Genomic DNA, 12,788 nt, shown 5'->3' with positions numbered 1-12,788 from the left:
AATACAAATCGCCCATCAAATGACAAGTGAAGGCATGGGGTGGGTGGGGGTGAGGGGAGGGAAGTCAGAGCCGCAATCTGTTAGCTATTTGGAGTAATTGGTTATTTGCTGTGTGTGCGGGTTGGGAAGCCCAGCACATACTTTACGGTCTCTCCTGTTACGGGGGCTGGAGTCACCCGCCGATATTGGATCCTGGTTGCTGGAGCCCTTGGCTCGGGGCGCCTTTCCCCTGCTTGGCATTCCTGTGGTCTCCTTGGGGGTGCACCCCTCCTCCCTCGGTGCACACTGCAGGGGAGACAGCCTGGGGTGAACCGTCTAGCAAACCCCAGGCCCCCATCAGGGAGGAGGCAGCCCTAGCTTCTCCCAGCCAGACCTCATTGCTCCTGCTGTCCCCAAGGGGGGTTTCCCCTGATGTGAGGGACCTACTTGCCCCTCCGTAGAAAAAAAGTTCTTCTCTTTCTTAGAGGGATGTCCACAGCTTTCCCTGACAATCTGCTGGCCAGAAAGCTTACCAGTATTTAACATAATGCCTTCTTATCCTTCCTGGTCTAGTCCCTAGCCTGGGCCTTGGGCATTATGCAGCATTCTGTGCTGAGCACAAGGTTCTCTTGGGGGCTCTTGGTGACACTCTTCATCCCTCACCCGTGCCTTTGACACATCTCTACAGGAGCGGAGGCACGGCAATCAGGACCGAATGAGAAGTTCGACAAAGATTTGAAAAGTTAGCGCGACTGTGCACGTGGAAATGCACACGGTAACCAGACATGGGCTGACTTTGGCACAGGGCAAGCTCCCCCAAATCCCTTTTAAATTGAATTTAAGATAGCTAATATTAGTGTCTGTAGTTTGATGGATGCTTCTGCAGTCCCGGGAAGGCCTTCAAAAATAGTTTTTCTCTTAAGAAGATTGCTGAAGCTCTTGTTAAGCAAAACTGTACCCATAAGCAGAACGAAGGTTAGGTAAGCTCCCACATCCCCAGGCCCTTCTGGAACCATCACAGATTCCAGATTAGGGATGTTGCATTGCCTTCTTCGTAGGACTGAGGACTCATCTGGAGCCTTCTTTCCCTCAGCCCACCAAGTAGATTCCATTCTCTCTGGTGTTCTGCATGATGCTGTCAGGGAGTCAAGTTGTAGGGCAAATGTTCCCCTTAATCTTTTGAGTCCGGAGACTTTCGCCTCTCACCCATGTGGCCAGCACCCTTATTTCCTCAGAAGCATGTCTCCAGAAGCTTGGGTCCCCTGAAGGCCCCTCGCCCATGTGGGACATATGTCACAAAATAAAAATAAGCTAAAAGGTGGTTCCCTATCAGGCCTTACTCATGTGCTCAGTAAGTACAGTTCCCTGTAATCTCATATGGGTCTGAGCAGAAAGCCTGAGCTTCCCAAAGGCTCTCTGCTCATGTGGGACCCTGTCTATAAGAGGCTGACAGATGGTCAGGTCCTGGCTTTGCTGAAGCTCATGTGCATATGTGCATTTACTGTGCCTTGGGAAACAATTCAGCACTTGAGTTAAAGACCTTCCTTCTCTTACCTCTGCTGATCCAGCTGGAAGGCAGGATGCATAGGGATCTTTCACAGAAAAGGAGGCTGCTGTCCAGGGAGTGTCAGCAAGAGGCTGGAAACCCAGCCTTTTAGTTGTGGAAAAGATTGATGTTTGCTGTACGTGTGTAGAGTTCTTCTGAGTCATTGGCGGCAGGATGTGAGCATCTCTCTGTGTGGTTTGTGGGTATTGAGTGGTTTGTGTATGCAGGGTGAGGTAGGATTGAAGTCACGGCTGGGCTGTCAGCCTAAGGACATGTATGTTACATGTGTGTTTGTGCTTGTGTGTCAGGAGTAAATTGTCCTCAGTTTTTTAGACCTCAGGAAATGAATGGACATCCTATGACATCATTTGAGTTATGAAGATGCCACACCTGAGTTAGCTAAATAGGGTATCATCACTGAGGGTGTTGGCACTCTCAACAGGAAAAGTTACCATGGTAACCAACACCAGGCTCTGTGTATTTCTCAGAGATCAGTGCAGGAGCTTCACAATTCCTTGTTGCCCGGTTGACTGGAAACCACCTCTCAAAGGGAGGAATCGCTTTCTGTACAGTCTGGGATGCCAACGAAAACCTGTAAACAGCAGCGTATTGCTTCTCCTCGAGGAGGGCAGCGCTTCGGGTATGACATCCAGCTTAACTTTCTGGCCGTGGTGGTGAATGCGCTTGGCCAACGACTTTTCTCTTTGACTTGAGTGGCTGTTCTGGGGGAGAGAAGCTCTGTCCACGAGGTGCAGCAGGAGCCACAACCGTCACCCCAGCCACTTGGAGAAGTAGAGACAATCAGGATCGATAGTTCCAGACTAGCCTGGCAACTTAGTGAGACCCTGCCTCAAAATAAAAACTAAGCTAAAGGGTGAGGCGGTGGGTGTGGCTCAGTGGCAGAGCCCTTGCTTAGCATTGCAAGGCCCTGCGTTCCATCCCCATTTATGGGGGTTCTGCTTCTGACCCCCAGTTCCCAGTTCCTGACCTTTCAAAAGAGAAGTTTTGATGGCAGTTTTGCCTTCCGTGGTCATGAGAGGCCTTGGGCCCTGGGTGGTGATGGGGAGTGCGTGTCTGGACCACGCCATGCTGGCTCAGTCTTGGAGGACTAGGGTGACTGTTAGACTGAGTGTCTTTGTTGCTTGGCTCTGCTTCCTTAACAACTGAAGGCTGGTGTTAGCTGAAACCCAAGAGGCTTCAGTCCATGCCTTGATAAAATGACTTTTCTGGCTGGTGGAGAGATGAATGGCCTTGAATCTTGGGCATGGGATGGCAGTGGCAATGGACAGAGTTCCGGTTCAAGCTTTAAATGATGCTTTGGAGACCAGTCTTTGTGCTTTCCCTCCCGTTGCTATGGCCCAACATTGACGCTTAGCTGTTACGAAATGAGGTCAAGGACAGAGTTGGCCATGGGAGGCCATGGGGCTAGTTCCTTCCCTCTGTGGGGCGTGATTCTGTCAGTGTCCGAGACCAGCTGCGGGGTACACCTGGCTGAGACCTGGAAGGCTCACCTCGAGGCTGCGCTAACTTACTCCTCCCTGAAGGAAGAAGGAAGGCTTGAGGGGACTCTATTAGAAGCCAGGCTGGCGTGATGGTGGCAATGATAGTTTCAAGCCATATCCGTGAATGTGTGTTAAAAATATCACTTTATTTTCTGTAAGTCAACTTAATCCCCCTTTTGAGCTCTCATTTTTTCCTAATGGCAGAAAATCCCTGGTAATCTTAGGCATTTTAGGTTTAAACTTAGTCACTTTGGGCTTACTCTTTTCCTCCACACCCCAGAGTCGGGGTGGTGGGGGTGGTGGTGGCTGAATTCTGGTTTGGACTTCCTTAATGTTGTTGTTTCTCCAGGGAGGGCAGCCTGGTTCCCAGTACAAGTCTACCCTGTCGTCTCTGGGCTCTGACCTTAGGACACACGGATCAGTTTGCATTTGCTGACATCTTTTAGTCCCACAATCTGGTCACGTCTCCTGGTTCCCTTTCTCTCCTTCTCCCTCTCTTTCTCCTTCTTTCCTCTTCCCTCCCACGGTTTCTCCCCCCTGTCCTAACCTGCAGGCTTAGCGGTGGACTGTGTGGACACTCTCATGTCCTGTGCCACTCTGAGGTCTACAGGAAGTGCCAAGGGCTCTTTCTTTGATTGTATGCATGCAGCTTCCTGTCCAGGGCCCTGGCACAGTTCCCCTGGAGATGTCTGGCTAGCTACATATTACCAAATCCTGCAGTTCATGGAGGATGAATCCAGGGGAGAGTTAGGGTGGTTTGTCTTCAACCACCACACCTCTCTTGTTCTTGCTTCTGTGCTCCCCCACTCCCACCCTGCATGCCCATCTCCTTATTTGATGGAAAAAAAGATGACTGGGCAAAATGCTTCCTTAAACCCATTATTACTGTAATTTTTTTTTTTTTTTTTGAGATAGGTCTCACAGATCCCAGGCTGGCCTCAAACTCACTATGGAACTAAGGAGAATCTTGCTCCTGATCTTCTTTCCTTGACCTTCTGACTGCTGGGATTACAGGTCTGCACCACCACACCTGCTGTGGGCAGTGCTGGGGCTCAAAGCTAAAACTTGATGCAGACTAGGCAGGTACTATATCGGCTGAACCATGTCCTCAGCCCTTAAATTCATAACTTGATGACACGTTATCTGTTCTTGGGTACTCGAAACCAAAGACTGTTACTTCTTTCCCCTCCTCCAATGTCTGAGAGCCCACATACCTGTCAAATATTTCCCGAGATTATTATCAACAGCTGATCTAAGAATTGATACTGGTCGCGGGACCAAAGGTTATGGGACTCAGCCCTCAGGGAGCAGATACCCAACGGTAAAGACCTAAGTGAGGTCTAGCTAATGTCTAGTGAGGTTACTGTTGTGTAGACAAAGCAAGGTTGAGGAGGGTACACATTTCTGGAAGGGAAGCTGTAGTTTGAAACAGACAGGAGAGAGAGGTTGAGTCAGAGGCAGGCTTGAAGGGGAAGGAAGCGGTCAAGGATGTATGTTGTAGGACACAGTCCTCTGAGCAAAACAAATGCCATCTTCATCAGATCAGCGTTGCCAGCCTGCAGGAGGCTAGTGGGGTGGGCTGTTGACTGTTGATGTTTCCTCATTGAAGGAGAAGGTAGGGAGGGACACTGGACCCTCACCTGAGAGTCCTGCTGCTCCTCTCAGCCATTTGGATGCAATGCTGCCCTGATCACACAGTCCTTGGGGGTCTTGAGGGTGCTAGAGTAGGTGAGTTGAGGGGGCCATGTGGCTATGAGGAAGCCGTCATCCACCTGATGAAGATTTTCCGGTGTGGCGCTACTTTGAGGTCCCCCATGCTTCTGGCAGTAACTCTCGCTCATGCTCTGTAAGTAAACTCGTGGACTCCCCAGGGGGATCTTCAGTGGAAACATGCTGTTTGTAGTTGGGGTAGCATGAGGAGGTGGTGAACATCATGGTTCCTCCCCTCAGGCTGATAGAAGTCCTTCAAGAGAAGACGAGAGAGGGCTGAAAAAGGAAGCAGGTGAGCTGTCAAGAGGGCAGAAGATGGGAGAAGAGAGAGCTGTAGGTGTCAACCTCTGAGTCTTGTGAGGTTCTTGTAAAGGCATTAGCTTATTTAGCTTATGTGACAAGACATGAAAAGGCTTTGCACTGAGAGGGCCAGGATCCATTTACAGATTGTAGGGCTGTGGTGGTAAGAGTGGCTTAAGAGACAGGGCAGCAAGAGGATAGAGATGAGAGGCCAGTTGAAACCAATATGAGGGGACAGGGATGGACCAGAGTAGCAGCGATGGGATGGGGTGGGGAATGGCAGATTCCAGATGTGCTGTGGAGCTGGAGGGATGCTAAGGGCTGCCTGTGGACAGGAGGTGAGGAGGCTAAGGCTGGTCTGAGCGCCTTGAAAGAGGGCTTCCAGTTCATTTATAAAAGGAAGGCTACAGGAAGAGCCGGTGGCCTGCTGATAACTGGAGCTGACAGGGCATTAAAGAGGCTCATTAGGCATGCGATGGCAAACATACACCTGGCAGCTAGAGTTTGGAGGAGTCATTTAGGCTGTCCATCCTGAGACCCATCACTGTCCACTTTATTTAAAAATGTAGTGCTAGAGGAGGCCTCCAAGAGAGAGTGCCCGTAGAAGAGAATGGGCTAGGATAATTGATTTGGGCCTCCTCAGGGGATCTCAGCAGTGAAGGTGAAAAGGTGAGGCAGTGAGGCAGGGCCACACCGCGATGCTCCGGACAGGCAAGGGGACGTGCATCGGGGGCAGAGGAGGAACTGCCGCTGGGTGCTGGTCCACTGGACTTACAAAGGGACGAGTCACTGGTGACCTTGTAAGTGTGTTTGGGTGGTTTAGAGAGAATGACAGAAACTATAGACAAAGCTGGAGGTGGAGCACAGTGGTTCGAGCACCAGCCCAGCATACCCAGAGCCCTGGTTTCATTCCAGGCACTGTGTAGCCAGGCATGCTGGCACAAATCTGTGATTAGGCGCTTGGAAGGTGGAGGCAGGAGGATCAGGAGGCGCGGGTTATCTTCTGTTATGTAACAAGTTTAGGGCCAGCCTGCTAGGTGTGGGAGTGTCTCAAAACAATGTGGTCACAAAAAAAAAGAAAAGAAAAAGATGGTCTTGCTGTGTATGGACTTTAATCTCAGCACTGGGGAGGCAGAGGCGGCAGATCTCTGTGAGTTCGAGGACAGCCAGGACTACACTGAGTGGTCCTCTCTCAAACAAAACAAAATCAAACAAAAGAAGAGAAAAACGTTCGTAAAAACAACCGCTATAAGCACTGCCCAGTGCTCCACCGCTTCTGCTAAGAACAATACTCACTCTAGTTCTTTTCATAAACTTCATTGTGTGTGTGAGACAGAAGGGGGAATACAAGACATGTGTGGCTCAGCACACATGCGGAGGTCAGGGGACGACTTTGCCGTTAGGTCTTGCCTTCCACCTTGCTGACTCAGGGTCTGCTTTGTGAGCTGCTTTGTGAGCCTCACCGTGAACTCTAGCTAGTGAGGTTGTGAGCATCTGGAGTCATTCTCCGTCTCTGTCTCTGTCTCTGCAGGACTGCAGGGTTTGCCGATGCCACCGCTGTACCGGCTTTTCATGTGGGTCTGGAAGTTGAACTCGGGTTAGGCTTGTGCAGCAAGCACCGTAGCCACAGAGCCGCCTCTCAGCCCCCATGCCCCCTTAATTCTTGCTTAGAACAAGTCCCTGAGATTCCTGCTTTTGTCTTCAGTGCGAGCAAGCTTCTGAGCTTGTGTTTGATCCTGTGTCTCTGTTCTCTAACAGTTTTGTGAGATGTCTGTGTCAACACAAGCCCTTACTTAAAGTGTGCGACAGTTATCCCCACAGGCCACTTCAGAATATTTCCCTCGCTGCAGGAAAGACACCGGCTCCCTCTAGCCTCCAACCATCTCCAGCTCTGGCAGCCATTACTCTGCTTTGGGTCTCATTTCATGTAAATGCAGTCACATATGTGGTCTTTTGTGATTAACTTCTTTTGCTCTGTGTGTTTTCAGAAGAGAGGTGTTTGGCTCATGCCTGCCTGATGGCCGTTGTGAAAAAGGCTCCTCAGAATTTTCAAGCCCATGTTTTTGTATCATCTCTAGTTCTCTAGAACGTGTACCAGGAACAGAATTGGGGCAGGGCTCACATGGCCAGGGCATCCCACAGAGTCTGACATGTTCCGAGCCTCTCCCGTCCCCACCGACACTGTTCCCCAAGTCCTGGGTAACACAGCCATGCCAGTGTGTTATCTGTTCCTCTTGTGGTTTTGCTTTGCATTTCTCTGATGACAAGGTAGGCAGTGACCATGTTTTCCTTTCGGCCTGTATGCTTTTCCTGGAGGAATGTGATCTTAAGGCCAGCGCCCACTTCTAAAAGTTTATTTTATTGTTTTAGTTATGTATCTCTGTGTGAGTCTGTGTGCATGAGGGAGTCCTCAGAAATCAGAAGAAAGGCCCCAGATTCATTCCCTGGAACTGGAGTTATAGATGGTTCTGAGGAATCATGGGAGTGCTGGGGTCTGAACCGGAGTCCTCTGCAAGAGTAGTATGAATTCTTGACTGCTGAGCCATTTCTCCAGCCCTCTTTGTATTTCAAGTTGTATAAAAAAAAATCGTTGCATTGTGTGGGTTTACGTATCAGATTATGATTTCCAATTTTTTTTCTTCCATTTTGCCCATTGTTCTTTTTACATTCTTGATGCGTCTTTTGAAGCATGCTACTTTTCTTCACTTAAAGACTGTTTCGGGTGGGGGTCAACGAGATGGCTCAAAGGTAAAGCTTTTGCTGCACAGTCCTGGGGCACTGAGGTAGATAGGTGTGGGAGGAGAGAGGCAGCTCAACAATGTTGTCTTGAGACCTATCGCATGTTCTGTTGCCAGCTCTCGCTCTCTTTCACACACTCACTAATAAACAAACATTCAAAAGCCCCAAATGCCAGTTTTTAAAAAGTTCTGCAAGCAATATTTCTATTCAGCCAAAAAAAATCAAAATAATTTGTGTGGTTCATAAAAGCATATAAGAAATAAACAAAAATACTTATAGTCTGTTCATTCAGAAAATTTGAATATTTTTTGTTTAGTCTTTATAATAAAACAAGGTCATATAATTTGTGTTTTATTATATTATTATAAAAAGATTTATTAATTTTTATTTTATGTGTGTGAGTGTTTGCCTGTATGTATGCATGTACACCACATGTTTGCTGTTTCTGAGGAGGCCAGAAGAGGGCATTGGACACCCTGGAACCAGAGTTACAAATGACTGTAAGCTACCATGAGGGTGATGGGAACCAAACCTGGGTCATCTTCAAGAGCACCTTTGAACCACTGCTCCACCCCCTCAAACTTCTTTTTTCCCCTTGAGACAGGGTCCCGAGTAGCCCAGGATGACATCACACTGGTGGAATGCTTCCGCCTCAGCCTCTAGAGTGCTGGAATTACAGGTGTGCACCAGCTCACCTGGCCCATAATGCTTAGCCATTCTCACTTTCTAGAATGACCCAGCAAGAACTCGTCTGGTCTGTTGCCGCAACCTGCTCATTTAAGATCTCTGTGTTTGTATTCCTGCTCATTTAAGATCTCTGTGTTTGTATTCAGGAATGAGAGCTGTTTCTGTTTCCCTTCCCTCCTTTCTCCTCTGTATTTCCTTGTAGGCTTTGTTTCCTAAAATAAATGGGAATTTTCTTTCACCTTTTTCCCCCTTCTATGCTGTGCACCGAAGGATAATTTATTCTTTAGAGACTGGTAGAACTTTCTTCCAAAGAAAAACTCTCCTAGCTTGATAACTTCTTTGGAAGGTATTTTTTTTAAACTGCTTTCACTTTCAGGGCCAACCATCTCTTCTTGTTTTCTATTATTTCCGCATTGATATTGGCATTCATATTTTTCTAGAAAATCTCCTACTTCATCTGAATTTTCCAGAATTTTGTTATGGATCTAGACCTATTTAATTCTTCCCCGTAATGTGTCTCCCCACTGACATCTTTTCCATTGTCAGTGTGTATTTACTCTTTGAAATTAGTTTGGTAAGTATTTATCTCTTTTTGAGACAGTTAATCGCCAGCTGCAGTATTTCCCTCTCTGATATGCTCCTTTCCTTACAACTCTTACGTTTTACCTACAATTTTCCTGCTTTTTCAAATTTTATCAGGTTATTTATTCCCATCTTTTCTTTTTGTATAAAAGTGAGAATATTTTCAGATTAAAATTTCCTGTGCATATGGGCCTGTCTGCAACCTGGGTGTCTTGAATTTAGTTTTGGTTTTCTCTGACCTGCTGGGGTTATAAGAACATGTCTTTAAATGCCTAACAGCCAGGATTTTCATTTTATCGTTTCTTATTAACTTTAAGCTTTATTGAATGGTCAGAGAGGTGACCACCATGATTTTATTTCTGAGTTTTTATTGAGCGTTGTTTGGCTTTTTTCCTCCTAAGTGCTCCAAGGGTGCCAGAAATAAAGGTATACATCTGCTTTCAGTTTTCATGAACCTGTCTATTTGGGTGTCACTGTTGACGGTATCATTAGCTTTTGTCTCCTAGCTCCTCCACCCCGCTGAGTGTGTGTTTAAAGATAGAGAACATATACTATCTTTTCCACAACTCTTGTGTTTCTGCCTTTTCTTTGTGCAAACACACTGGCTGGATGCCTGGCTTGCCTGGCTTGCCTGACTTAACCAGTCAAAATTTTAAGCACCTGGGATGGGAAAGAAACTGAGTTTTAGGAATCACTGAACAGGTTCCAGTCTAACCACTCCCACCTAAACCTGCGTGCTTGTCTCTGTGCTCCTGTATACCCTCTGTGTTTTTGTGGGAGTACAGGATGATTCATGACAGCCATCTCCCTTGTCTAGGACTGTGTAAACACTGTCTCCAGTGTCATTGTGTGTGCTCGGGGTGCCTTGCATGTGTGTGTCCGACAGCGATTCTTTGCGTTGTTCTGTTCCGTGGTCTTCTGGAGCACTGTAAATCCAGAAGTTCTGGCCCCCTGCACTTTAATCCATTTGACCCTGTTTTTTTCTTTTGTGGCTGCAGAAGATCCTCCTGGTAAGTGAGAGCCTCATGCTGTGATTCTCATTCTCTCACTCTCTCTGCCATCTGGGTTTCTTACTGGGGGTGCTAGGACCATACTTTCAGTATGGACAAGAACTTGGGGATCTCTGGTATTCTCAATGCCTGCTTGGGTCCCTTGGCCTCATTCATTCTAAAGTGGGAATTCAAAGGGTTTGGCTTAGAGGAAAACAGTGTTTTCATGCTTATGACTGAGTTCACTACATAGATTAATGTGGCTTCTGGGAAATGTCTACTCAGCCCTCAGTCATGGTTCCAGAGTGTTCTATATAGGCATCTTATTCTTAACCCTTCTCGCTAGATTGGCTAGGTTTGAGTGATATGGATAGGTCCAGCCTGAGAGCCCTGCCTTGGGTAGCTTTCTGGGGCAGACCCTTCAGGGCACTGATTTTCTAAGGGAGAGGCATACCTGAGGACCCAGCTGGGGCAGGGCTGAGGCAAGAGCTGAGCTGGACGGCGTGGACAGAGGTTTGTGGGGCATGCAGCGAATATGACTGATGAGTGGCAGAAAGGGCAGAGTGAGTTGTCACAGCTTCCGGTCTGCTTGCTTAGCTCCCCACACTTAACACTTGTGAATAAAGTCATTTAGCAAATGCTTGCTGATCTTCAGGGACTCCACCTTGATTCCACCTTGGCAAGTCTGCATTCTGGTTCCCTGTGCACAAAGTAGAGTGGTGGGCTGGGTCCTTGAGCTGCCCTGGATCTACCTTAGCATATGTTTAGGCAATGCATTCTCGGTGTCCTCCCTGCTAGGCTAGCTTATCCCCAGGATGCCATTGTGGTTATCCCTGGGAAGTCGAGAAAGGTCTGAGTGGGGAACCAGGAGTGGCGGTGGAGCCAGGCCTGAGCCTCAGTTGCTCGGTGCCATTCAGGTGTTTCAAGCTGCCCAGTCTGCCTGGCCTTTGCCCCAGAGGCGGAGGTTTTTGGCTCCCTGTTTCCCATGCCCCCTATTTGTTTGTCTGTTTTTTGAGACAGAGTTTCCCTATGTAACAGCCCTGGCTGTCCTGGAACTCACCTCCTAATCTTAATTACTTACAGGCAAGCTTTGGGATCCAGGTCAGCCTGAAGCCTTAAGAGGAAAAATTTCATTCAGAAGGTCTTGATTGGCAGATGATTTCCTAAACCCTGTCCTTCTTTCTCTTCGCTCAGGAGGAGGAGTTCATTGACTGGTGGAGCAAATTCTTTGCCTCTATTGGGGAGAGGGAAAAGTGTGGTTCCTACCTGGAGAAGGATTTTGACACCCTGAAGGTAAGACCTCTCTCCGGAATGTGCACCCCCCGTCTAGCAGTTACCAGGTTCAGGAATGAGCAGTGAGGGGTACAGTGGGAGACCAGAGATGTTTCCATGAGTCTGAGTCTAATGAACGTGACCATGCACGGTAGAGCATGGATTTGGAACTGGACATCACTGAGGGTAATCGAGGAAGCGTTCGTCGGAGAGTTTTGACAGCGCTGCAGTGGACTGTGGATGAGCTCTCTAGAGCTCTGGCCAGCGTTTGTGGGCACTTAGGTTTAACCCCTGGTAGCAAGGGATGAAAGAAAGATAGGACAGACCAGCAAGATGGCTCTGGGCTAAAAGTGCTTTCACTGAGGCTGACAACCCAAGTGTGAGTTCCCGAGCCCACATGATAGAAATTCATTCGTTTGTGTGTGGTGGCACGAACACGTGAGTGTGCACACACATACACACACACAATTAATTAGTCAACCAACCAACCAACCAATTCATCAATCAAAAAAGACTGAAAAAGGAGAAAATGTTGATGCCTTGTCTCTTCTGGACTGTAAACGAGGGCGAGTTTGTCCTGCACGGCTTCTTCATGGTTAGGAGAGCCAGCACAGGCTAGGAGATGGGATGCTGTCAAGGGCTGGACTGGGGAAGGTTTCAGCTATTTGGGGTGGTATGGGTTGGGCCCTCTGCCTTCAGAGTTTCCTTCGGAGTTGGGAACTCTGGGGGTAGTTTCATAAAGTGGCGGTGGTCCTCGGGTCCACTGGACTCTGCCTGGTGTAGTACACCTAAAGTCCTGGCTGGCAGCGAGTACAGAATTTTGCCTGCGTGGCTGGGTGTGTGAGGCTGACGGATGGCACTGTTTGCACACCAGGAAGAAGGTTTGGCCATTTAGGTCTGGCATGTGGTACTGTGCTCTTGCCAAGAAATGTGACAAAGGAATCAAGGGTGAGGATTGCTGCCAGGGTGGCCGGAGGCCCCAGCCCCTCGCTCCTCAGGAGGATGCCGGATGCAGAGCTGGCACTCGGCCTCCAGCTTGACCTCTCCAAGGAAATCTCCAGCAGCTGCCAAGTGAGCAGAGGCTCTCCAGAACAAAGGCATCCAAACCATGTCTGGGGGAAACTAGACCTGGAAGGAGTGCTCCTCTAGGATCAATAAAGGGAAAATGACACCACTACCAACAAAAGCAGCTTATAACACAGCAGAGAGAGGAGTACACAGAGGTAGAGCGAGAGAGGAAAAAACCCTATGCTCCAGAAATCACTAGCAAAGGAGGTAAAATCTCATGGTCTAAATAGCAAAGTAAAGAAATTATAGTGTACAGTAAAAATGCACTAAAATCAGAAATCAGAAAAAAAAAACTGCAGGAAAGTGAAAAACATATTAGCTTTCCTAATAAATAAGAATGGATCAAACTCTCCTGCTAAGTGATAAGGACTTGTAGACTACATTAAAAGTCAAAATTCATTGTTCTCTCCTTAA

General features: G+C 48.0%; 1 protein-coding gene across 22 annotated transcripts in view; it reads left to right on the top strand.

The window, feature by feature from the left end:
* Dysf (dysferlin) overlaps positions 1-12,788 on the top strand; it is a 185,750-nt gene that overhangs the window by 145,560 nt on the left and 27,402 nt on the right. For all 22 annotated transcript variants that reach the window (XM_060383434.1, XM_060383440.1, XM_060383441.1 and 19 more), the window contains one exon: positions 11,229-11,327. In XM_060383434.1, coding sequence (XP_060239417.1) covers positions 11,229-11,327 — 99 coding nt within the window. The remainder of the gene's footprint in view (positions 1-11,228; positions 11,328-12,788) is intronic.

Source organism: Meriones unguiculatus, chromosome 5, assembly GCF_030254825.1.
Source record: "Meriones unguiculatus strain TT.TT164.6M chromosome 5, Bangor_MerUng_6.1, whole genome shotgun sequence".
Classification (NCBI taxonomy): domain Eukaryota; kingdom Metazoa; phylum Chordata; class Mammalia; order Rodentia; family Muridae; genus Meriones; species Meriones unguiculatus.
The sequence above is the reverse complement of the archived record's forward strand: the minus strand, read 5'-3'. Positions and strand labels throughout refer to the sequence as shown.